Source organism: Tamandua tetradactyla, chromosome 2, assembly GCF_023851605.1.
Source record: "Tamandua tetradactyla isolate mTamTet1 chromosome 2, mTamTet1.pri, whole genome shotgun sequence".
NCBI classification, from domain to species: Eukaryota; Metazoa; Chordata; class Mammalia; order Pilosa; family Myrmecophagidae; genus Tamandua; species Tamandua tetradactyla.
Window position 1 is genome coordinate 107256934 of NC_135328.1, and position 27540 is coordinate 107284473.

At 39.0% G+C, this 27540-nt stretch overlaps 1 protein-coding gene across 5 annotated transcripts in view; it reads right to left on the reverse strand.

Annotated features, from left to right (window-relative positions):
• Positions 1–27540, reverse strand: part of PRUNE2 (prune homolog 2 with BCH domain) — a 292485-nt gene that overhangs the window by 188024 nt on the left and 76921 nt on the right. For all 5 annotated transcript variants that reach the window (XM_077148463.1, XM_077148462.1, XM_077148466.1 and 2 more), the window contains exons 5-6: positions 21821–21973; positions 18666–18760 (exon numbers count right to left, since the gene is read on the reverse strand). In XM_077148463.1, coding sequence (XP_077004578.1) covers positions 18666–18760; positions 21821–21973 — 248 coding nt within the window. The remainder of the gene's footprint in view (positions 1–18665; positions 18761–21820; positions 21974–27540) is intronic.

A 27540-nucleotide genomic window follows, 5' to 3' on the forward strand; every position in this document is an offset into this window, starting at 1 on the left:
AATTTAGAATCAGTGACTGTGTTGTCCACTCACAGGTGTGTTGCCAAATATTGATCAATGCATAAAATTTGTTTTTGTCACAACTGAGCACGTAAACAGCTACCACAGTACTTTAATGAGATATTAAACAAGGGAGGATACAAGATTCAGTGTGCGTGTACTGGGGGTCATAATTTGTTCTGCATTAAATTTAGGAGATGTCATGTTACATGATCCTGGGCCTGCAGAAAGCAGGTGTTTATCAGAGCGTGGATGAACTTTGACCCACCAGTATATTAAGCCAGGCTGGTCAGGGCAATAAAAGCTCTGCTTCGACTAGAAGGGCAAAAAAAGTTAATTGCATGACAACTGCAAATACTTTTATAGATACCATAAAACTCTGCATTGCTTAGTAGCGACTGTATTACAGTCAATTCTGACTTGTTTAGGATAGTTTATAACTTACTGATATGCAATGTGGCATGCAAAAAAATTTATTAGAAATTCAATAACCATGAAAGAACTACTATCTAAGGACCCCTTTGCCTGAAATGACCTGTGGAATGTGTAGCCACAGTGGCCAGGAAATGGCAAGCAGTCTCCCTTTCTTTCTAGCAGAAACATGATTGATACTTTATTTGGAAATAGCAAAGCAAACTACAAATGAGATTATTTGTCACTGTAATTTCCTGGTATTATTATTTTCAGTTTAAAGAGTATCCAAATTAATTTTTTGACTCAACATCTTCACCTTTAATTATTATCCAAAAATAAGTGTTCTGTTTTTCTTGGGGGGGGGAGGGGAATATGTTGCTAACCTCTGTGAGCTTAGATAATTTTTGTGTCAGTAGTGCTTCAAAAAAGATAAATACTGTACTGTGAGGCCCTGGGTGAAGAATTTACCTCTGCAGCAACCCTTGCTCCCCTTAAGTGTTCACCTGAATTGGTAAAGAACCAAGGGCAATTTCATCTATTCAAAAATAACACTTACAAGTGTTAGAGTGTGTGTATATGCCGAATAACGTGTGAAGAAATGACAAAAGATATATTTTACACTTAAGGTTTTTCAAAAATCACCTCCTGCTTTTACAGTCCACGCCCCATAAAGACCTTCAGTAAAGCAGAGATAAAAGCAAAAACAACTATGCCCAAATGATAAACTGGTCATTTTTAGAGAAGTCAAAATAAGCAACATTTTCCTTTCCCATCAAATGCAAAGGTTACACACACATGCTCTCCAACTACCTTTCTCCTCGTATTAGATGAGAAAACAGTGGTTGCATTTGTGTTCAGAAACAAATGTATATGAAGGCGATTAACCAAGGTCTAATAGTTATCTAATAAATATTTGAACTGAATGATATCTCTACATGTGACAGCATTGCATAAACAGTGATTCAAAATAAAATGTTGGCTGCAAGTAATTTGGAAAGATTTTTGCTCTTTTTGAAAAGGATAGTCTCAAATAAATCAGGAGAAAAGAATGAGAATTGCATATTTATGCCATAATCTGTGTTTGGAATACAAAATGGATAGATAAAATTTAGCACAAACACAACAATTTAAAATCACATAGCAGATTATTAATGAAAAGTAGTAAATTAATTGGCATCTTCAAGTAACGAATTTCTTAAAGTGATGATCTATTAAGAATCATTTCTACTGCACAGACATCAAAGAGATCAAAGCGCTTCTTATAACATGTGTTAACTATATTTTAAAATGTTATCAGAGCCATTTGGAATCATTCCAGAGTCTAATCTAAACAGAAACGTATCTTTTAGGTTATAATTTATTAAATTTTACTTATTGTAAAAAGTACGATTTCTACTTAGCATTGTGAAAAATAATAAAAGTCTAAAAGTAAACTCTTTTAGCTCAACTACCTTGTGGATGCAATAAGAGATACAATCAAATAGTTTTAAAGGATGCAGAACATTTCCTGCCATTGTCTTCCTATTAATGTGAAAGTGGTAAGGGTAACTCAAGAAGGAAATCAAGCAGCAGAGCTCCTTGGCTCGGCCAGGCCATCAAACCTGGTTCAAATCTGACCTACGGCATCAATAAAAAACTATAACACAGACTCTTCCAATTGTGCCTAAGCATTGTATCATTCACGGAGCCTGGATTGCAACATTCTATTCTTACAAGGTGACAAATTAACCATATGGCTACCTCGCAGATCACAAAGCTAAAACACATTAAACTCTGTGGGGTAAATACACCACAGGCAAATCTAAAATACTGACATTTTTAAATACTAATTGAAGCTGATTGATTTACGTATTCTACGTTTTCAACTCTCCAAAATGATGTATTTACTGTTTTATTTTTAAACACAATTAAAAAATAATATATAAATATATACACACTGCAAATGTAATACAGATAACAAATTCATTTAAGCCCATTTATGAACATTAGTAACACACCATGTGGCAGAGAGACACTAGGACTACAAGAAGACCCCTTGGCGATTTATTTTATATTAAATCCCTAATGGCCTCTCCTTATCTTTGCAAAAATATGCACGAACGTCCAGACTATGCAGCCATTGAAATGAATGGTTATTTATTTGCTAAACGAGAACCCTATGTTTAATGTTCCTTAGACATAAGGTAGCCTGGAAAAGTCGCATTCCTACAGCTCCATACATCATTTATTTTACATACCCTAACTTCTCACAACAGGCAGCAGAGAAACATCTCCGAACAGCATTGTAAGTTGCTGAGAATTTTGTTTCCGATTCCATTACTGGAAGATTAAATGTTAATATGTTTACCTCCTTCTTTAGAAACAAAAACAAATTCATGTACCATCTTGGTGCTCCACACATATATGAATATAAAATGGGAGAAAGTTTGCAAATATCAAAAACTAAAATCAAACAACAATGGATGAAGCTCGAAAGCTCAAATACCAAAGAGAAAGCTTCACATAGTTTAGATCTGTCTGCAAAGAAGAAAAGAAGGTACTAACAAATGGCAAGTCTTAACAATGTGTTCTTCTTTCAAAGAAGAAAGAGTTGGTTTTATTTCTTTATATAACATGGTTAAAATATGCCCCCAAATTTGGACGTGGACACATTTGTTTTTGACATCCATGCTGACAGCAACATGCTTTCCTATCAAATATGGTACAGCTTCAGATCACTTCAAGTTCACACAACCAAAAGGTGATCGGGCCCCAAAATGCCCATAGGAGATCAAGAACATAAGCAAAACCATATTGTCTGCTCTTGCCCTCACTGCTCACTGTATTTCACCTCTAACACATTCTTGTTTAGGTAGAATCAAGGAAAGTTTTAAGAGAAAGGAATTCAGAAAGTCACACAAATGGGATAGGGCAATGGACAGACCCAACTTATCTTGGAAGAAGTAATTCGTTCTCCATTGCACAAGATGCAATCATAGGGCATTTTGTGTGGCTAATTTTTGTCTGAGCCTATGCAAAAATTCAGGTAAACCCCACTAGATAACATAACCTACCAGGCATTTCAATTTATAAGACGTGGTCTATGCTGGTTTGAAAGGACGTATGTCCCCTAGAAAAGCCACGTTTTAATCAAAATCCCATTTTGAAAAGGCAGAATAATCCCTATTCAATACTGTATGTTTGAACCTGTAATTAAATCATCTCCCTGGAGATGTGACCCAATCAAGAGTGGTTGTTAAACTGGATCAGGTGACAACATGTCTCCACTCATTTGGGTGGATCTTGATTAGTTTCTGGAGTCCTATAAAAGGAAACATTTTAGAGAATGAAGAAGATTCAGAGAGAGCAGAGCAGAAGACATAGCCACGAGAAGCAGAGCCCACTAGCCAGAGACCTCTGGAGATGAAGAAGGAAAATGCCTCCCAGGGAGCTTCACGAAACAGGAAGCCAGGAGAAGAAGATAGCAAATGATGCCGTGTTCACCATGTGCCCTTCCAGATGAGAGAGAAACTCTGAACTTCACTGGCCTTCTTGAACCAAGGTTTCTTTCCCTGGATGCCTTAGATTGCACATTTCTATGGACTTGTTTTAATTGGGACATTTTCTCGGCCTTAGAACTGCAAACTAGCAACTTATTAAATTCGCCTTTTTAAAAGCCATTCCATTTCTGGTAAATTGCATTCCTGCAGCTAGCAAACTAGAACATGGTCTCAATTTAGTAGTCAAGACATCCAACCTGTGTCATATTTCCATTTTGTATAGAATTGAGCTTTTGCCCTTCCCTAATGGGTCTGTTGCAGGTGAGAAGGAGTGCGGTCTCCTCTGCAGTTTCCTCACCTAGCATTTATACACAGAGCTCATGTTGATTGCTGCAGTATCTGACCCCTTTAGGGAGCACAGGCAAGAAGATAAGGTTAAGAGGAGTGGGAAAATTAACTGGTTATTACTCTCTGGAGTGCCTAATTGGAGTACTTGGCTCTTCACAGTGTGAATACCGCCCTTTTCTCTTGAGGGTTATTTCTGGATCCATTGGAACCTCCCAATCCCAATCTCCCAGTGCTTCTAGTTAGAAAGCTTTTTTTTTTTTCCCCATTACTTCCCTAGCCCCAGGAAGTGGCCCTGTCTCTAGCTTCTTTCAGCTGAGATCTGTTTTGTTCTCCCTCTGACAGCATTCTGCTGTGACCCAACATAGAATAATGGGGAAAGAATAAGGACTTTGGAGTCAGACAAAAAGTTTGAATGCCCACTCTGGTTTGAGGCAGTTTATTTTACCTTTCCGAGTCTCAGTTTTGTCATCTATAAAATGGATATAATAACTACTTACATCATAAGGAGAGTGTCCAGGTTTTAAAAAATGGCCAACGTCAAGTGCCTTCCGCAGAGCCCTGAACGAGGTACGTACTCAGTGAACAACGCCAGTTCCCTTCCTGCCTTTGGCTGATTCAGAGATCACAGCACATGTGCAAACACACGCATCCGAAGGTTAGGAACTGAACCACAGGTCCAGTGGTTCTCAGAGCGGCACCCCTGAGCCAGCAGCGACAGCATCCCCAGAGAACTTAGACATGTAAATTCTCAGGTCCCACTTCAGACCTAGGGAACCTCTAGGGCTGGGCCGAGCAATCTGTGTTTTACCAGGCCCTGCAGGTGACGGGGATGCACACTCAAGTTTGCGAACCACCGCCCAGGGCTAAAAGAAACCAGGATAAAAGCAAGAAACAATTTTAATGTTTTTTCAGGTTGCCCTTGCAAAGTGGTTAACTTGTACCATTACTGACAACTACGTGGAAAGACAGTAAAATAGCTCACTGCCTGAAAGCATTTTTGTGGGCTAGACGATTGTAAAGAACTGCTTTATTTAACTTATGCAAAGACAATCTTCTAAGGCAGGTGCTAAAACGACTCCAGCGTATAGTGAGGTACACTGAGGTTAAGCGACTGACTGAAGAGAAAAGAAAGCTGAAATGTGTGGGAGCCAAGACTCCAATCCAGGCAGTCTGACCCCTGGGTTAAGATCCACGCCCTTAGCCATAGCCTTGTGCTACTTCTCTCTACTGTCTGTTTTTAAGCTTTCTGTACAGTGAAGGGTTAGAAATTTACGTAAACTCCTTGCAGCATTTAATGGATTCTCTGGTTATCGGCAGCCAACTGGTATTTTACACCTTTATACAATAAGGAAATAATTATGCAAAAAGAATAATACCATGTATTGGGAAATAGAATGGTTTTGTTTTCTTCTTTTTTACTTAAAGAAGACTCAAACAGGGCAGTGGGGGAAAATAATCACTCTATGTTTTCTACCTTCCATTATATATTTAGCAATAATGCCAAATCCTCAGACAGATGCAGGATGCATCAAAGGGAGAGAGGTGGGACCAATCAGATGTTCGTGGCATTTTCACAGACAGGCGAATCCGGAGTTGAGGCGTGGGGATGGCCTCATGGGTTTTGTTCTGCAACTAGAAGCAGTCCCTTTACAATTAACAGTTGTGCAGAGGAACACAATTATTAAACCCACAGACCCACACGGATCTCTGGCAGTCACTTTCTCCATTAGGGGGACTTTATAGTTTTTTCATTGTTTTTAATGTCCAGGATGATGAAAAATGTGTGATGTTTGTATTGTCACTATTACCAAACCAAAAGTATTTTGACTTGGATTGCATCATTTGTGGGGCTCATTTTATGTAACTTAGTATTTTACATTCTAGCACATTAGGGTATTATGGACAAAAAGCGTATTTGGGTTTGCACATGGTCTTCCCATCCCTTTTCAGTGCTACAAATATGCCCCTGGGGCTCCTCCCAATGGTTCCAGTGATTCTAACCTTGACCTACCTTCTGCCTTTGAGCCTCTCATCCCATTCCCAGCTCCTCTCATACTCAACCTTTATCTAGCTTTCCTCTCCCACTCCGCCTCTTCTTCCTCCTGAACACTCTGAAATAATATCGATACTCCAGGCACCAAATCCTGCATTATTTTCTTACCCTGGGTCAATAGGCAAAAACCTCAGCCCTATCTTTGATGGACTGAGCAGAAGGAATCAGCTTTCCTAGTGAACCAAATCCCGCATTCATCCCACCACCAATTGTTCAAAGGCTTGCAACCCTGACTCGTCTGCCCAGACCATCCTATAATGCTCATCATTCTCCCACTTGTCCTCTTCTCAGGCTTCGTGAGGCATGAGTGTCACCATGAGGTGACCCAGGGCAACATTCAGAATGGACCCAACACTGGGGGTAGAGTCAGCTCACCAGTGTTTTCAAATAAGTGTCAATAAGCGCACTCCCTCTGGCCTCCCACCTTAGCACAGGCTCTTTCTTCCCTGTGCCTGAATTGATCTTCCTTTGCCACCCCTTTCTCCAACACACTGCATTTACCTATCCAACTTCATTGCATTCTTCATTGTAGAACTTCAATATCATATTCTCTTGGGAGCATTTTCTGATCTGCCTTTCCCTCCCAAATCAGACCTTCGATGGTATTCTGTATTCATCCATTAGGCCCCATTAGATCTACTGAATCACTGCTAAGCTTAGTGAGGACATAATCCACTGCACAGCAGAATCTAATTCATATTTCGGGCACACGGTAGTTGCTCAATAAATCTTCAATGGCAAACGACTCTGTTGAGGGATGGATGAAATGGGTGCATGCATTAAAGCTCTTCTCTCCAAACCCAGAGTCCCCAGGTTCCTGGGTCTCAGCCAGTCGAGAAGTGGGCGGTGGGGGGTGGGGCTGTAGGCTGAGCTGATGACATTAATCTTGCAGAGTAGTTTGGGAGGCTCTGTAGACAAGTAAGGACAAAGTTTGGGACCGGTAAGTGCAAAGTACTTCTGGTTTGGGACAGAAAGAAACAGACCTTAAAGTTCAGAACAACTGGGAAAGAGTTATCCATGAGTGTGCTTGGCATAAAGGTTCATGAAAAACTGAAACGTAGGTTTCAAAATGGTGTCATGAAAAGAAGGCTCATCTAAATTGTAGGGAGACCAAACATAGCTACACACGCTTGATGTCTTAAACTGTCTTTTCTAGAAGAGTCTTTTAAAAACGTTGGTAAAATGAAAATAATAATAGACCTATTTCGAAGGGTAGTTATGGAGGTCCAATGAGGAGATCAAAATAAAATATATGGTACATAGCAAACACTCAGTGAATGCTGGCTACCACTATAATTATTTTTTAATTTTGAATTAATTCTGAGTATTGTCTAGTACCATGTCATGAATACAAAAAGCATTAAATTATTCTTTCGAAGGAATAAAAGAATGATACATTACCAAATCCTAGTCCTAGCGCCATAGCTGCTTTCCTTTTCCCACCGCTAGGCGGCACCACTGCCCTACACTAACGTCCCCTCTCCAGCAGACGACGCGTGGTCTTTAGCGATCACAGTTGATTAAGGAACAACAAAAGAGATGTGGATTCCAGAAAGTAACTATCCTAAATTATTCCTTTGTTTGAGTCTTCTTATTTCTCTGAATTGCCACCGGCTATTTGGTATAAATGCATTATTTTATTTCAGTGTGCGCTAAAAGAGGCTTTGTTACTTAGGGAACCGATTCAGCGTTTACCTACAAGATGGGAAAGAGGCACCCTACTACAATCCCACTCTGCTCCTTCTGTTTTTTTATAGTGATTTCTTCTGTCACAAGGAAAGGGTACAATTTTGCTCTAATTTCACAGCCTGCTTTTGTATGACAGGCTGATACTATGTAGTAATTAACCATTAAAATATCACATATGATTCACGGGAATGTTACAGGGAAACTAATTTAATCCGAGGTCAAGTCCCCAAATCAGCAAAACAACTGAAGGCAGGAGAGAGAGAAAATAAATGAGAAAAAAGGTAAGCAACAGCTGCTATTAAAAGGAACGCCGAGCTGCCAAAATGGGGCTGAGTACATTCCTAAAAACGTAATTATCCAAATCTTTCCAGAAATTAAGCCATCAAAATGACATTACAGTACACTTTAAAAATGTGTTTACAGAGCAAAAGAGCAGTCGTCCAAGCATAACGCTATGTCCTGAGGGTTTCTCTTCTCATAAAGAAAGATGCAGAACATAACTAGGTATTAGACTGTGAAGAAAGTTCAAAATCGTCACAGATTTATTTTGTAATATGTTGTTTTCTAACTCCTTCAGCAGTGCTAAAGTTGAGAATGAACTAACTTAAAGTGGCTGTTTTCTGCTTTCTTTGTCATCTTATGCAATGATTGTAATCACTAGACCCTAAGTCTGCCTGTTAGTTTCCCAAATATCACTATTTATTAACAAGACAGGAACTGGGTTTGCCAAGGCCATGGAGCTTATTTCTCAGAAATTCGATGGACACTGATGCTTCATTTCCTTCAAGAATACAAGTGCTGGGTGGGCCACGGTGGCTCAGCAGGCAGAGTTTCTGCCTGCCATGCTGGAGAGCTGGGTTTAATTCCCAGTGCCTACCCATGCAAAACAACAAAAAAAAAGAATACAAGTGTCAGCTTACCTCCTATTAAAGGATTTCAATAAAGCAGAGTAGCCTGTTTAGCATTTTCAAAGGGCCAGAAATATACAACTTCTATTTATATAAGATGCAGTGAATATCTTATATATTAATATTCATAAATATATGAATTTATCCAAAATGTCTCCTGATAGTATACCCATTTCCCCAAAGACAATTATGAACTTAAAAGAGAGGCCCCCAAATAAGGTGAAACATTATTTCTGGGGGGCACCAGAAATACTCCATCCAAATGGAGAGCACTAGGCATTTTGGTGACAGGCAGAAAGACTTTTCATTGGCTTTTTAATTGCCAGCATGCCTTCTAAAGGTTCTGGAAGGAAGCATGTAATACCCAGGCAGAAGAAGTGGCAAGGAAGAGTGGAGCAGTGTTTCTGAAAAGGAGCATAAGGACATTTGAAAAGGTAATGACCTTGCAAAACCTCCGCAGCATAAGGACGTTTGAAAAGGGAAGGACCTTGCAAAACCTTCCATCTTTAATAGGAGGGAAGAGGGAAAATGAGAAAAGCAGTACAGAAAATCCTTGATGTGGTCCAAAGAGGATTCCCAAATAACACTAATTCTGCCTCTGCTGGTGAAAAATCAGGAGCTCTGTGCTCTGGCTGAACAGGAGAGAGCAGAGATCAGGGAGGAGCCCGAGCACATGGCAGGGACAGTGACTGATGTGGGGAGGCAAGGATAACTGTGATGCTTGGTGTTCAGATAGGAAAGATCTTACAGACTAATTATTCTACTCTGTTCACTACTTTAAATATTCCTGTTATCTCTACCTACTCTTAATAGGAGCTGAGACTAGTAACCGTCAAAAATATGACACTATTGACCAAAGTGCATGAAATTGGCTAAGTAAATTATGAATCATAAATGTAGATTATGCTTTCTCTTCGATGGTACAAAGAAAATTACAATTCCTTTGTTTACGCAGAAAAAAATCTATGAGCACCTCAGTTACAATACCTCATGAAGAGAGCCACTACATACGTGATTGGTGCCGACCCCTCTAAATGCTAGTTACCCTATACTGATGCCCAAGAACACAAACTGTGCACCAGTGGCCCCTGCCTTCGGCAGATTGTAGCAGATAAAGGACAGAAAACCTTGTGGTGGAAAGTCTGGGATTTAATGACACAAGCTTTGAATGCTAGAAGTAATTTCCTCCTTTGGTGGTCCAAAGATGACCCTCTGCTATTCCTTCCCTATAAGAGCATGCTCCCCCTTATATCAAGAATAGGGGTCTAAGTCCCGTTGTGTATTGGGGCTGACTTGTACAGATTGGCTAAGAAATTTGTCAAATCAATAGATCACAGATTAAGCACGGGCACTATTTAAAATTAAATTATATAACAATATTGAACAAATTATATTAAACACAAAGGTAATAAATTCTCAAAACTCTTTACTTCTTAATTATTTTATCACATTCACTATTATTTATCTGTGGTGGTCAGGTTCATGTGTCAACTTGGCCAGGTGGTGATGACTGGTTGTCTTGGTCAGGCAAGCACTGGCCTGTCCGTTGCTATGAGGACATTTCATGGACTTAAATCATGACCAATAGCATTGTATTCTGAGAGGAGGCAGTGAGATAGGAAGTCAATTGGCCCCTTCACTTCATGACCCCAGGATCTCCTGGTTGGGATGCTGCAGCCCTGTTTCGTTCCAGGCCCACAGTGCAAAGACAGATAGACAGGTGTGTCGGGATGGGGATGCAAGGAAAAGGGGGGATGATTACAGAGAATACACATCCACATTTGCATTTAAATCCAAATCACATAAACCAGGTCCCTACTAGAGATGAAGCAAGTAAAATGCCATCAAAGGAGACCTTGTTCACTCATTACCAGTTGTCCCCATGTCGTTGACTCCCTGGAAAGGTATGCAGCTCATCCCACAGCTTCCTCCTTTTCTGCTGTAACCAAAGTAGCCAGTTTCGAGACTGGAGCCATTTATATCCCTGAAGCCACTTTAGGCTGTGTTCTCACCGTATCTTATCTCATTATCTCATTCCCACTTCACAGTTGCATAGGGAAGTTGGTGGGGATTTCTCGGCCCTGGCAAAGTATATGCCTGGGGAAAGTTCTGTGTTTTCTAAACTGTCCCTCTACCCCCTGCTCCACATGAATGCATTTTAATGCAATTTTATTAAGATATATTCACATACCATATTATCATTCAAAGTATACAATCAGTAGCTCACAGTTTCGTCAAATAGTTGTGCATTCATTGCCACCACAATCAATTTTAGAACATTTTTATTATCCGTCCCCCCCAAATTAAAAAGAACACCCAAAACCCACACCTCTTACCCCACCCCCATTATTTATTTATTTTTTTGTCTGTATTTTCTTACTTATTTGCCTGTACACTGGATAAAGAGAGTGTCAGGCCCAAGGTTTACACAATCAATTAAAAGCCATATAGTTCTATAATCATCATCAAGAATCAAGGCTGCTGGATTGTCGTGCAACAGTTTCAGGTATTTCCTTCTAGCTATTCTAATACACTAAAAACTAAAACGAGATATCCATATAATGCATAAGAATAACCTCCAGAATGACCTCTCAGCTCTGTTTGAAATCTCTCAGCCATGAAACTTCATTTTGTTTCATTCACATGAATGCATTTTTATCAGGGTTTTGGAGAAGGAGAAAAGTCCAGGGCACTTCCCTACACCATAAAAGTATAATGAGAAACTGTATTTTCTCTAAACATTGGATCACTCTTTATTTTGTTCCTGATGCAAAATAATAGCCAGAAAAGCTGTTTTGAGATATTTTTTGTACCACTTAAGGTAATTATGTAAATGGCTAAGCAGAAGCAAGGCTAGATGGACCTAGTTTTGTAAATCACTTAACTCCCACTTGAGTTCAGCTGTATATACAGAACCAGAATTCCATTATAAGGCATTTCCAGATAAGCAGGTTTTGCAGACTTTGAAATTTTGTTGGCCATCTGCAGAAGAAGCTGCCTATATACAAATTGGGAGGTTTCTATATATTATAAGCTTCAGCTGCTTAGTATATGTTAGTCAAAGAAAAAGTGCTCTTGCTGCTAGTATGATAAGCTGTTCTTTAAGCAGGGATCTTCTATTCTGTCCTATCAGTTACGTGTGGTTATCAAGAGTCATTAACAGATCAATAGGAATGAAAGTCTACCTTTCTGCATCCATGTTTCATTTCTTCCTTCTGCCACTGCCCCCAAGAAACTATGAATTATTAGCACCAAATTAGTTTGAAGATGTAATTCACACTTCACATGCTTCATGCAGACCCATCGTTAAGTCGCTCAATGAACATTGCCTAACCATATTTGTCATTTGCTTTAAAACCCTTTGGACTCTTCAGCTGAGCATGAATTGAGAACTCCCAACTCCTCAACTCCTTAGAGTTTTGTTATTTGGAGTGCTCAAAAGTAATACTGTTTCATTTCAACAAAATGTCTCCTTAAAAAGTTTTACTAACTGGGCTATTGGGCTATCCTTCATGTTGAAAACAGATTTAAAAAGTTCAAGTCCAGGAAGGTAAACCAGAATGCCTTTGACCTTGACTTCTAGAGGCTACCTAACAAAAAGCATTCAGACTTCTTTCCTTCCTGCAGGGTATGTTTTATTCAGTCCCTTGCCCCATAACTTTTTTCCTATTACTTTCATCTACTTGATTTATTTTGCCAAATTTCCTCTATATGGGGGGTGGGGGTGGCAATAATTGGTTTCACTATGAATGCTTAGAACTTAGATGATGTTTTCCGTTCAAAAATTAAAATTATTTTTAAAAGATGCAAAGATATGAAGATAAAGAGGAAGAAAGCTTGGTATGAAGACTGGAGCAGAAAAGAGTGTCAACCAAGGTTTACTTAAGGATATCTAGGCTGTCACCCAGAATTGGGGACACTGATGGGAACTGAGGACTTACTGGTGAACCCGGAACAGGCTCATGCTATGTAAATAGCCTCGCTGGCCAGCACCACATCCCAAGCAGGGCTGGAGCAGGACAGAACTGATTTTTGTCCTTGCTCTACCCTAGACAAATGATTTAACTTCTCTAAAGTCTAATTTCCCCGTTTCCAAGGTTGGGATTGTGTCAGAGACTGGCTAATTATTGAAAAAAGTGGTTTCTCTTCCTGAGCACATAACCAGGCAGCATTTCTCAGCCTTCCTGCAACCGAGTCAATGAGATGAGAGCAGAAGTGATGGCTGCTCCTTCCGGACCAGGACCAAAAGAAACTCCTGCCCTCAGCCCTCCAATCTCTTGTCCCTCTTGGCAGAGAGGCCAGAGATGACACACAGGGCAGCCTTGGGGGCCAGGTGTTGAATGTGGTCTCTAAGTCAGCCCTGGCCACCTGCCTGGGAACACCAATTTGGACTGCTGTGTACAGAAAAAATAGGCTCCTTTGGTGTTGAGTCCGTGATATTTAGAATTTCTCTGTTACAGCTATTAGTGCTGCCTTCTGCAGTACAAAGGAAAGCACAGCACTCCACCTCATGGGGCCCCTGGGAGGATGAAGTGAGATAATCCTTGTAAGTCACTTATTCTACTGCCTGGTACACAGAGGGCACTCATGAGAGGTTGGCTCTTATTATTCTAGCAAGAGGAGCTAGCAGACCTGGGCCGCAGGGGAAGCGGAAGCAACTGCACAATGGAACTTGCAGGAGTGTTTGCATCTATTTCCATTAGCTTAACAGATGGCTTTGAAAATTCCCCTTCAGTGTCAGTGTTTGGGATTTTAAAAAATATGCTAATCAGAAATAAGAAATATATGCTCCTTTAAAAATACAACAAATAAGATGGATAAATACCCTAGATGTCCTTTCATCTTGACCTCCAAAAAACTCCTAGATCAGACACTGAGAAACCACACCGGATGACCCAAACTGGTAAAGCAGATTTCAGGTTGGTTCCTCAGTCTTAAATCCCTGGTTACAATGGCTCGGCCAGGCTTCAATGAGGCCTGAGTGAATTTCCCCACTTGTTGGTAGAGAAGTTTTAACAGTAATCTTGGGAATTCATCCTGGTTTGTGCTCTGAATGCTAATGGAAAATGCTGGTATTTTTCCCTCTGCAGTGTTCCAAGTTGCGGCTTGACTTAGAGTCTCCACGCATTGCAGAATGAGCCAGCAGTCTCTCTGAGTCACTTCGGCAGCATGCAGCCATGTGTTCTCCATCCCAGGTTTCAAATGGCAAAGTGGTCAGGAGGAAGCCCTGGGCTGAGAGCATGGCAAAGCAGCTCAGAGCCCCAGAGAGATAACAGGCCCCAACAACTCCCTCTAATTGCAGCCCCAATAAAATGAGATAACATTTCACGAGTTGAAAATCCCCCTGGTTCCTCATCTTAAAGAATAGAGATTTGAAGTAAAAAGATAAGGGAGCTAGGTGCGCTGGTGGTTCAGTGGTAGAACGCTCGCCTTCCATGCGGGGGACCCTGGTTTGATTCCTGGACCATGCACCACCGCCCCACCCCACCCCTCCAAAAAAAGAAAGGGAAAATAAAAGGGAGCTATGCTTGAAATGTGCTAGGCAGGTGATAGGCTTGTAGAGACAGGAATAGTATGTTTTATTTAAGTGTGGGGTCAATTACTGCATTCAGGAACAGTATAGATATAAGAATAAATCATGGTGGGATTGATCATAATAAAGAGTTAGTACCTGGTTATTTCCATCCAGCGTAAAGATGATAATGGCTTATAGCCTTCAGGGAAACATGTTAATGGGGTGAAATAACACTGCATGTTAGTGAGGGCACCACTAAAGTGCTACTGTCACAAGCAGCCCCAGTGCTTCAGTGGTACTTTATTAGAACAGAGGCAGCTGTCCCTATCCCCTAAAACTTTATATACTGTTTTCTAAGGAGTACACTAGGCCCCCGAAGCATGATCATGAAGCCATTTTGCTGGTAAAAGAAAAAGCCAACATTCGCACGAGTTAAGCACATGCTTTGATAGCTATACATTCCTTCTGATAAGCAAATGGGCAAGCAAAGAAAATGGTACAAGGAATCAATACACTGATAATCAGTGATGTGGATTCCATTATACTGCTCTGTGTGCCCCACAGGATTTCTGCTATGTTCGATCGCGAATAAAATCCAAGAGACCATGTCTGTGCAATGGGACTGCAGTGTCTTCTCCACAGTCCACGCTTCCAATAGTCCCCTAGGTAAGAAGGGCTGCCCTCTGGCTGTACTTTGGATAAGGCCATTTTACCCACTGGTCCTCAAATGCACTCCTTCTGATCTTGTATATCAAGCATCTCTCACTGCAAACCTTGGAAACTCTAGATTATTATGATTATTTGCTTTTCACGATAGCTCTGGCAGTAACTTATATGACCTTGACAGTAGGTTTATTAAAACCTTGATCAAATTATAGCTATCATTTGTGAGCTTTACTAAAATAAAAATGAGAGACAAAGAGATTATAGCTTTCTCAGGGTCAGCTAGAATGCTGGGGACAACCCATCTGTCCAAGACAATAGTTTCTGTCTTCCAGATTAGAATGCTTTCCTCTGAGGAGTATGGTGCTTATGTTGCAAGGAGGTAGATCCTTCTAATTTTCTGGATATTTCCACCCGTGAAATTGGATCATCAGGCAAATGAAGATCATGACATACACAACTGTGGAATCACAGCATTGCAAAGGACCACGGAAAACATCAGGAATTCTCTTTCCCATATTCCTGACCTGCCACAGAACCTCCAGTTGACTACTTCCCATGACCAACAGCTAACTACTTAGCAAAACCACCCACTCCATTTTGGATGGCTGGATAAGCAATCCTATAATCCTATCCATAAACATAAAGCCATTCTCTATCCATCTGATCTCAGCCTTCAGCCATAGTTATTTGAGAAGAAAGTGATTAGAAGGGTTGGGTGCCTAGCTAGGTGGCTTTGTTTTCTTAGCAGATTTATTTAAATTCAAGAGGAAATAAAAGTCAGATATCAACAGGAGGGCAAATGGTAAACCCCAATGCATGTTAACTAAGTATTTGTAGTCACATAAGTATAAATACATATAAGTGTTTGTATTACTTGTGGTAGTTAGGTTCAGGTGTCAACTTGGCCAGGTGATGGTGCCCCATTATTCTGTTGCTGTGGATTTAAATCATCAGTATGTGAATTTTATCTATGGCTGGTTTCAATTGCAGTTGGCTAACAGGAGTGCCTTCTATAATGAATGAGGTTTAATTTAATTAGCTGGAGGCTTAAAAGAGAGCGGTCAAAAGGGAGCTCAATACAGCACAGTCCAAGCAGCTCAGCATACCTCATCTCAGCACTCACAGCTCAGACATTTGGAGATGCAGAGGGGAAGGCCATTGGAACCCAGAAGCCAAGAGAGAAGGCCAGCAGACATCATCCTGGGTCTTTCCGTGTAACAGAGATCCTGTTTGTTGTTGTTTAGCAAACTAAAATAGCATTAAATAAGCATTAGTATTTGCTAAACTCCTACTATGTGCCCAGCAATAAGCCAGGAAATAGAAGGGAAACAGAAGATGAAGATGCCATCATTACCTTCAATTCACTTAAAATATTATCCAAACAAGACGAAATACATGAAACATGGCCAAAATTAATGAACGCATTTAAGTCCTAGATTGGTCATTTAGACTAAATTTTGAAAGCATTCAGAAGGTGGTCATAAAAGATGGAGGATTTATGAAAGTCATCACAAAGTACCTGGGTCACACTTCAGAGGACAAGGAGGAGCTTTAGGGGAAGTCACAGGAACAAAGAGCACTCCTTTGAGAATAAATCTAGATTTAGAAGGCCAGTGTATGGTTGTTTCCTGATACCCAATATAAAATTGCCATTATTTTTTTAACTGAGATCTATGAAAATGACAAAGTAATGGGAAAAGAATCAGGTATCAGTAGGGCTTTGGAAAATACTACTGTATTCCAGGATGAGCTATGGAGAAAACCAAACTCTGCCTTTAACTTGGGTTTTTTTTTTTCAGCTGACAGATTGAATAGCATGCATTTTCTCTTCCAGGAAGAATGTTGCTTAGGAGTTCTTTCTCCATTTCTCAGCCACTTTTACTATCTCCATCATGCAAAAAGTGGAAAGCTCTCCTTCAACTGAGTAGCATTTAAACTGTGCACCCCTGTTTATACATAACAAGTGTCCTTCTCCCCTCCTCCCAAAAGCTCACACAGCACTCCCAGAGATGTACTTAACCACCTGATTAATTACTGGACCTCTGTGTAAATTACCGTCAAGATTAAGATGATCATTTTTTCACTTATTCAGCCTGTTAAACATACACAGTTTAAATATCTGACAAAACCATTTGTACACCCTACAATATAATGAAGGTACATTAAAGCCATGGTAAATCTATAATATTAATAGCCATAAAACACATTGCTAACTACACACAGTTCCCTAAGCAATTACAAGATGGTCTATGTTAATTTAGAAAGGAATTCCAAACAAGGCATTTAAAACCTAATAAGAAGCCATTAAATGAAGGGAGACAGGGGAGGTGGGGAAAGAGAAAGAAAACCCTAAGGCTTCAACTAGTAGAAATGATTCTCAGAGCTACTGACCCTTGCAAAATCCATGTTTTCCTTGGATTTTTAGAAACAAAGCAGATTTCTAATTGAAGGTGATTATCTAGTTACTACATCCCAAATTGCACGCATATCTCGTATTGATTCACGTTAACAACTAATTATATGGAGCATGTATCAATCTGAAAGTCCACAGAAACAGTTGAGTCAATCTACTGACTGCATTCAATGAGAACATTGCTCCCTAAACTATGAAACTCTGTCATTATCAAGCCTGATTACCTTTAGTGATGCAGTCTGCTTCCCAGGACTCATATTAATCTCTGAGCTAAATCATGATGCCAATCAACCAGCAATAAATCTTACAAATAGATCACAGAAAAAAAGTATCTGGCTTGCTCTTGGGTTTCTGTGGTATGTGTACCCATATGCATGTCTGCCATTCCATAGAAATATAAGCATTAATATCTTCACCATCACCATGAAAAAACGAGACTAGCAGCATGCAATTCTAAAATCCAAAAGATAAACTCTGAACGCAGCAATACTTCTCTCCATAAACTAGACTTAGGAGCTAGCTATTTCAACCAAAGGTGGATGGTTTGATGAGGGCAATACAACAGTAAAGAAATACACAGACTTCTGCCCACAAAAATGTGCCACTGGAAAGTACAGTTTCCTTTAGTTAGGTTAATTAAGATTAACATACAAATTAGTGAAAACCCCCAAAGTAGATAAAAGATCATTTATCAATGAAACACAAAGGCAAAAGTCACATTCACTTAACAGATTACAAGGAGATTCCTTAATACTTTTCTTGTCACCACTGATTACCAAAATGGCATGCATCCAAACAGCTTACAAGGCTTCTTGGAAAAGTTCTGTGGACAATGCAGGGTGGGTCACAGAAAAATTGGAAGTGAACCTAATCACATACTATATAGTATAGTTGCTATTAAGCATGTTACATACACAATAGGTGAGTGTGTTTTAGGTTTTGTTTAACTGAGACAAATGAAGTAACACTCAACTTGGGAATAAAGGTTTGGCAGTTTTCATTGATCTAGCATAGTACTTTCACCCAAAATAATAACCTGTACTCCTAGCCAAAAACATCACAAATACACATTCACAGCAAAAGACAAACAGTGACTTTAGGGGGAAGAAAGCTGTATTCCAGTTGCTTGCACTGCAATTGTGTAAAAATCTATTGTTGCCAGAAAGCATTCCGCCCTTACCTCCAGGGTCATGCTCACACTGCTTATAGCCACTTTTATTTCTCCATCCGACAGTTCCTTTAGGTCTTTCAGCATTGCCTGTTCAATATTTAAACCTGTAGATGACAGGGAAAAAACAGGATGTCATACTTGGGGAATTTTTTTTTTTATAATAGGGGATTCCTTAAAGCATTCATCCTGCTAATTTCAGTATTTTCCCCTCTAATACCACTTTTGTCCATAATGAACATATGATGGTTTGAAGCTGCATGTACCCCAGAAAAGCTCATGTTCTTTTAATCCATTCCTGTGGGTATAGACCCATTGTGGGTGGGATCTTTTGATTATTTTATTTCAATTGAGGGATGCACCAGGGTGGGTCTTCATCCTTTCATTGGAATCCTTTATAGGAAGATAAAGGACAGAACGAAGACACAGAAAAGAGCTTCAGAAGCTGAGAGAGAAAGCCACAGAAGCTCAGAGAGGAAATCACTGTAGTATGATGCTAAAAGCAACAAACCCTGGGAGAGAAGGCCCAGCAGATGCTGCCATGAGCTTTCTCATGTGACGGAGGAGTTCCAGATCGCCAACAGCCTTTCTCCAGGAAGAAGGTATTGTCCTATTGATGCCTTACTTTGAACATTTTTCACAGCCTCAGAACTGTAAACTTTTAAATTAATAAATCCCATTGTAAAAGCCAATGCATCTCTGGTATACTGTGTTTCGTCAGCTTTAGCAAAGTAAAGCAGAACACATACACATCGAGGCAAAAATTACTGCTAATATCTGCATCAGTTAGGATCCCAGTAGAACACAGAGTTTACTCCTTCTGATTCAAAAGAAGACTCTCTTATGGCAGGACATGCACAGAAATGTGGTAGGATTGAGATAACTAAATGAGATGGTGGAGCACCTAGAGACCAGCAAAGGGACAAGGGAAGGAAAGTGGAAGAGGAGCTCCGGAAACTTAGAACCAAGGGAATAAGGGTGCAGAGAAGAAATATAGCCTCTCTTTCCTCCTTCCCCTCCACATTCCTAACTCTTCCCATTGACCAAACCCAACTAGAAGCCAGTGTTAAAGGAGCCCAAAGGGCAAAATACATTAGAGGGTCAAGGGCAGAGGATGGCAAGCGGGGAGGGGAGCAGAGCAAATAAAGAAATACTAGCAAGCTATTCTAACTAGCCATATATAATCCAAGTAAAGTGAAAATTTGTTTTTGGGTTACATTTTTTCCAATTTAATTTTATTCAAAATACCCTTTTAGATAAATGGGACCCATAGAAATATTGTAATTAAGTTGGCTGCCCTTGTAATAGGCTCTGGCAACAGGAGCTGTTAAATTCCTTCAATGTTGGAAGGAATAATCCAGAATGGTTGAATTATCCAACACTATAGTTTTGAACAGTTGAACAGTGTACTTCAATAAAATCTATCACAGAAAAACAGGAAAGGGGCTGGCTAGACATTTAATTCTCACCCTATGCTACAACATCTGATCAGGCCTAACTTCTTGGTAAGAAGTTCCCTTAAAAAAAGCCTAGTAAAGCACATTTATTTTTCCCAGATGCATTTTGAGACATCAGATTCGATGCCTTACCCTACCAACTTGGGACATCCTGTCAGTCACAGGAGAATGAGGAAACAGACAGGTGCTAAGTAGTTTTCTCTGGCTTGAAGATTGAACAGTCACAATCTACCACACTGCAGCCTAAAATGATTTATAGAATAAATCATAAAAAAGTTTGGTCTAACTTTGAAATTTAGTGACAAAAGGCAAACCAGCCATCGTGCAGTTATATATACAATTGAATATGTGCATACATGGCAGAAAGTGTAAGAACCCTGCTTGTCCCTATGCAGATTTCTTCAGACTTTCCCACCTTAACATACCCAGCCTGACTCTAAACCACCAGCACATGCATCTCTTTCTGGACTTTTTTTGGCCACCAAAGCCTACTCTGCCCTTCACAGGTAGAAAGTTGGAAGTGTGGCGGTATTAACACGCCCTGGGAGCAGCCCTCAATATCCGAGCGGTATGCAGGGAAATGTTTAGCCACCAGCTCTCAAAATAAGAAAGGGGGAAAAACAACCCCATCTGATTTATAATGTTTGTCAGTTTCTTTGGGGTAAATACTTCCACCATGGCCGATATCGAGCTACCAATGTGGCTTCAACCAATTCAGAAAGTTCCTGAAAACTTAACCATCAGCTCTCGCAAGCCTGGGTGATGGGCTTCCAGCATACCACTGCACCCACGAGGTGGGGAAAATTCAGAGGTGCAATTTTACACTATTTCCCAGAGTTCCTTTTCAGGATTTAGCTCTGGTTTCCCACAGGATAACTTGCTTGATAACATACCCCATTCTTCCATCTGAGTTTCCTGGGATTGCCTCAAATAAACTACTTGCAATGGAGTCTTTGCCTCAGGCTCTACCCCTGAGGGATCCCAAACTAAGGAAGAAGGCAATGTAATTTAATGTGTGCACCTTACAGGTAGATTGGCTAGGTTTAAATCCTGGCCTGGTCATTTGCCAGCTGTGTGAGTGACACTGAGAAAGCTGAGAAATCTTTTTGTGCTTCTGTGTTCACCTCTGGAAATTGGGCATAACAATAGAATGTGACTCTTATGGATATTGTGAGAATGCAATGAGCTAATACATGCTAAGTTAGAGATGAGAACCTGATATATATTAAACACCCAATAAATTATAGCTTTTTACTATTATTATAAAATAGTGATCCAAGAAATTCATTGTTTGTAGACATTTTTTTCTTTTGTAAAATCTTCTTGAGAAAGTCTAGTCTTAGAGAACAATATCATCAGCTCAGCTATTCTAAAATTAATTGACTTATGAAATCCTATCATACTTGACATTGTTCCTGCCACATTCTCCAAAGAGAACTATCTCAGGTCAGGGATTTCATGTAATGATGCATCTGAGGTGTCCATCAGCCTTGTGAACTAACCACACATCCGGAAATGAAGCCTCAGAGGAGAAGCTCCAGTCCCAGGTGAGCTGCCATTATGCACCCCTGAAAATCTTTCATCAGCACAGACAGGGGTGGGAAAAATGAAGGCCCACACATGTTTGCCTTCTGGGGCCTGACAGCACTGCACCCCCAAACCATCCCCACCAGAGAGCTGCAGGAGAACTGGGGGATGGTGTCCACTCACCCTGAGCACTAAACTGGGTTTCCTGCAGGATGTTGATAATGTCTTCTCTTGGAGGTAAGGTAGGAAATTTCTCTTCCAGGATGGAAAGAATTTCTTCTTGTTTCTCTGACATCTTCTCTGATTCCATGGTCATCCACTTGAAAAGGATGCTACCTGAAAGGCATCGAATAAAAACAGCCTTGGAATGATCCAGTCAAGGCAGGAGAGGGGCCAGGAAAATGAGTGCTTCTGGTCTCTTGAACTATGTTTCCCCTTCCCTTTTCTTGCCTTGGTCAGGGGCTTCCACAGCAGAGAGTTTGAGAGGCAAGTCCTTCAAACACCATCTGCCCAGCCTCGCTTTTCCCCAGCTATTAATCTCTATAGCTCAACTGACTCCTAGTACACACAATGGCAGAGTTTATGGTTCAAGGTACAAAACATGAGACTTTCCCCACCCTATGCAAACATGCAAAAGTGATGTACATTGGCTCTAAATCATTCCAAGCTAATGGTAAACTATTAAAAAATGCAGTCTAAGTTATTCCCTTTAAGATACCGCATAGAACATTGTTCCCACTCTTCACATTATTTATTTTTATATATGGACTTCTTCCTTTGAACAGCAAAATGTTGAGGAATTTGAGAAGGTAGTTAGCCTGGAGTCTATTCCTCATTTTCTAGGCACCATTCACAGGTTAGAAGCAATTTACTATTTTCTAATTATAAGGATTCCTAAATTGAGTCTGTACCACAGTTTTGGATTACAAAGTAATTTGCTCATGTGAATGATCTCTTGCACTTTTTTCCAAGTGCACTTTGAAAAATCAAGAGTTACTACCCATCCCATTCCCTTCTCCTTCATCAGTGCCCTGAGTAACCAAGGATCACAAAGAGAGGAGTTTCATAGATGACTCTGCACTGAGAAAATGAAGGATGAGTAAACTCATTTTAAAAACAAATGATATTGCCTTCCCAGGTGAAGAGGTTATACTGAGAATCAAATGAATGCAAATAGCATCATAAAATGTAAATATTCCCAGTCGTATTTAAAGGATTTTCTTCACTCATTCATTCAGCAAAAGTTACTGAGTACTTTTAAATGCCAAGCACTGTGTTAGATGCTTAGATCTTAGATGCTAAAATGCAAGATTAGAATAGAGATAGCCCTGCCCCCTTGAAGCTAACAGAAGTTTAGGACTACACATAGGTAAGCACATAAAATTTCAATATAAGGGGATAAGAGCTATCCCTGGGGAAACAGTACTGTTTAATCTAGAAGGATGATGAAGGTTTTAAGGCAAAGGCAGAGTTAAAAGGAGATCCTATCTCAGGCAGATCAGGTACAAAAGCCCTGAATGGGAAGCAGTTAAGCAGAGACAAATAATGTGGTTTTAGAGAAGAAATGTTGGAAAATTTGGTTGCAGGGGTAAACAGGGGCAAATCATGAAGCACGGGCCTTACAAGCCTTCTTAAAGTTTATTGGTTACCTTCTACAGGAAGTAGGGAATGCTCAAATTAATGTTTAATAAGAAGCCCTCAAGCTGCCATGTGGAAAATATCTTAGAAAATAAATATTGGGTCGATTCTTTAGAAGGCTAGCCTGCAGAAGAGCGAACAGAGACGGTTTCTGAATGTACCCTGACTTCAGATATACCTTGCGGTCTGACAATTTTTGACATAAAATTCAAGATACGAAGATGATTTTTCTACCCTTTTGGCATTTTGCAAAAGATTCCCTCATCTGCTTCTGGCTTTGATGGACCAGGTTGTATCAAAAACAATGAGAAAAGCCAGATAAAAAATAATAATAGTAAATAAATCTGTGAAGGCATCAGAGAGTCAACCAGGCCAAAAAAAAAAAGCCAAAACAAAACCTGAGAAGCTAAGATCTTGGAGAAGCAGTGAGTGCAGAGAGGCAGGTGTGCACAATACTCGTTGTTGTAACCCTCAAGACATTGCCTAATTTGTAAATGGTAGCTGGTGGATTCAGAAGATTACCAGCTCTGTCAGCAGTTTTACAAGACTAGAGAGACAGAAATTGGAGTTCAAAGCCTTCCAGAGAGCATGAGTCCTGGTTCAATCGCACAGGTTTTCTAATGGGAACCCCGAAGGGCCACATCCAAAGACAGGGGTCGGAAAACTGTGACCTGCCGACAGATCTGGCCCCACTGCCTGTCTTTACAAATAAAGCTTTATTGGAATGCAGCCACTTCCATTCACTTACATATTGCCAGTGGTTGCTTTTGTGCTAACAACACAGCCGAGTAGTTCTGACAGAGGCTAAAATATTTACTATCTGACCTTTAAAGAATAAATGTGTCAACTCTTCTTCCCTAGGAGAGGGGTGAAACAAAAATAGAGCAGTCTTTGTGAAGACAGAAATCCCAACTTGAATCAGCTCAAACACAAAATAGATTATATTGCTTTTCCCCTCTTATAACTTCCATCAAGGAGCAAAAATACTCTCAGAGAAAAAGAATTTCATTATCTATAGCCTTATAATTGTTACACTTTTCATATATAATGTTCAGCAATTAATTAAAAATTTCCAGGCATAAAGAAAATCAGAACCAATGACTAGGAATTCAAGAGGGGAAAAAAAAATCGAACAGAGCCAGAAGGGATCAAAAGATTAGCTGGAAAATTACAGTAAAGAATTAGGATCTATTTTAAAAAAATAATCAAATTAAATTGTAAAACTGAAAATTTAATAACAACTCAAAATGTATTTAATGGCAGAGTAAACACATTGAGGAGTACTGAATCAAAAAACATATCAGAAGAAAAAATATTTATACTGAAACATGGAGCAAAAAAGAAATTAAAAATATAAGAATGAGCATAAGATACTTAGAGAACTTACAGAAAAGTCCTAGTACATATGTAATAGGCATTCCTCTTAGAATGAGGGGGCTGAAACAATATTTGAAAAGGTGGACAATCATTTTCCAAAATTAATGAGAGGCATCACTCCAACATTCAAGAAATACTATGAATCCAAATCAGGATAAGTGCAAAGAAAACACCTCTAGGCACATGATAGTAAAACTGCTAAAAGTTACAAAGAGAGAAAATTTTAAATCAGTCATTCAAAAAAGAATATCACTATGAAAGGAATTGCAATAAAACTGAGAGCTACTTCTCAACTAAAATATTGAAAGCCAAAGACAATGGAATTATATTATCAAAGTGCTGATATAAAATAACAGCAAATCTAGAATTCAAAACTGAATGAAAATATTTGAAAAAAATGAAGGCAAAATAAGGACATTTCTAGAAAAATTAAATCTGAAAGGATTTGTCACCAGAAGGCACATACTAAAAGAAATAGTAAAGACTGAGGAAATTTTATTCCACAGAAAAGCAAAGAAATGCAGAAAGGAAAGGAGAACATTAATGAATATAAATATGTGGGTAAGTATAAATTAATATGCCCATATAAAACAATTATACTACTATTTTATAGAGTTTTAAATACACATGTAATTAAAATACTTTTCAGTAGTAACACAAAATGCAGAACTGGCCTAGTTGAGATGAAGTGTTCAAGGTTCTTGGATTGTCATGGAAGCTATAGAAATATTAATTCATAAAAGATTTTAATTGCATGATATAATTTGGAGTATAACTATTATACAAAATTTTTTTTAAAAAGAATTCATAACTAAGAAGCTAATCATGGGAGAAACATAATAAAATAATACTTGGTTGGTGTAATAGCAGTAAAGAAAGGAGAGAAAAATGGAAAAACATGAGACAAATAGAAAACAAATAGCAAAATGATTAATTTAAACCCAGATATGACCTTAATCATGTTAAATGCAGAGACAAAAGAATTCAACTGATAGAGAAGAAAAGTCAAACTTGAATTTAAAGACCAACAATAATATACTGTTTGCAAGATCACAACTTAATATAGCAATATAAAGGGTTGAAAGTAAAAAAAAGATGGAAAAAAGATATAATATGCAAAAACTAATCAAAAGAAAATTCGTGTAGTATACCAAAACTTCAGCCAAAATAGTCTACAATGCAAAAATATATTATTTGACATAAAGACAAAGATTTCTTTTTTATGAAAGGGTTAACCATCTGAAAGATATTTTAATTCTGAAATTGTACCCATTAATAACATAACTCTAAGTAGATAAAACAAAAATTGACAGAACTGGATGGACAGAAATACACATTCACCAGGAGAAATTTTAACACATCTTTGTGAGCGACTATAAAAGTAACATAAATGTAAAGAAAAAATATTTGAGCAAAATGAATAGCAAAGTCGACCTAATTGGTATATATTGGCCTTGTTATCAACAAGGGCTGACTACCCATTATTTTCTGGTGCAAATAAAACACTTACCAAAACTGACCATTTTTGAGACATAAATCAAGTCTCAACAAATTTCAAAGGACTATGGTCATAGAGGGTGTTCTATGGTCCAGTGAGAATAGTTTAAAAATCAATAATAAAACAATAACTAGAAAACCCTCAAATGTTTGAAGATTAAACAATATACTTGTAAGTAACTTGTTCTAGTTTGCTAGCTGCCAGAATGCAGCACACCAGAGATGGATTGGCTTTTAATAAAAGGGGATTTATTCAGTGAGAAATGCATAGTTCTTCAGAGGAAAGGCAGCAAACTTTCCACTGAGGTTCTTTCTTACATGGGAAGGCACAGGGTGATCTCTGCTGGCCTTCTCTCCAGGCCTCTGGGTTCCAACAACTTTCCCCAGGATGATTTCTTTCTACATCTCCAAAGGCCTCGGCTGAGCTGCAAGTGCTGAGATGAGGTATGCTCAGCTGCTTGGGCTGTGTTATGTTGCGCTCTCTCATTTAAGCATCCGGACAATTAAATCAAACATCATTCATCACAGCAGGCACGCCTCCTAGCCAACTGCAGGTGTAATTAGCAACAGATGCGGTTCACATGCCATTGGCTGATGTCCACAGCAATAGAACTAGGCACCTTCACCTGGCCAAGTTGACACTTGAACCTAACTATCACATAACTCATGGCAAAAAAATAAATCACAATGTAAAGTATAGTGCAAATATGATATTTAAACTTGTGGGATACATCTAAAGCCATGTTCTAAGAAAATTTTATAGCCTTAAGTGTGTATATTGTAAAAGAAGAAAGTCTAAGAATTAATAATTTAAGTATCCATCTCAAGATGTTAGAAAAAGAACAGCAAATTCAATTTTAAAAATGTAGAAGGAAGGTTAGTTTCCCAAACCATGTACCCTTCCCCCAAAAATGTTGAAGGAAGGATTTAATAAAGATAAGGGCAAAACTTAAAGACATGGAAAACAAGCACAAAATGGACAAAATCAATAAAATGAAAAGTTATTCCTAGAAACAACTAACATAAGTAGTTTTGAAAACTGCTCAAGAAAGAAGAGACATGGCATAATTTACCAATACTAGGAGAGAAAAATTGACAAATTATAGATTCTATAGACATTTAAAGGTAATAAGAACAATTGTATTTTAATATGCTTTAAAATTTAGGGAAAAAATGGATGCTAGCAGAAAAATTCAACCTGTCAAAGCTGTTGGGAAAAGAACTTTAAAAATCCAAATGGTTCTATAACTATTTAAAAATGATTCCATAGCTTTAAATCCATAGTTCTGAACATTAAAGAAAGAAATACACTAATTTTATGCAACTTTTTTTAAAAAACAGAGAAAGGGGGAACACTTCCCAACTTATTTTATGAATCCTGCATAATTTTG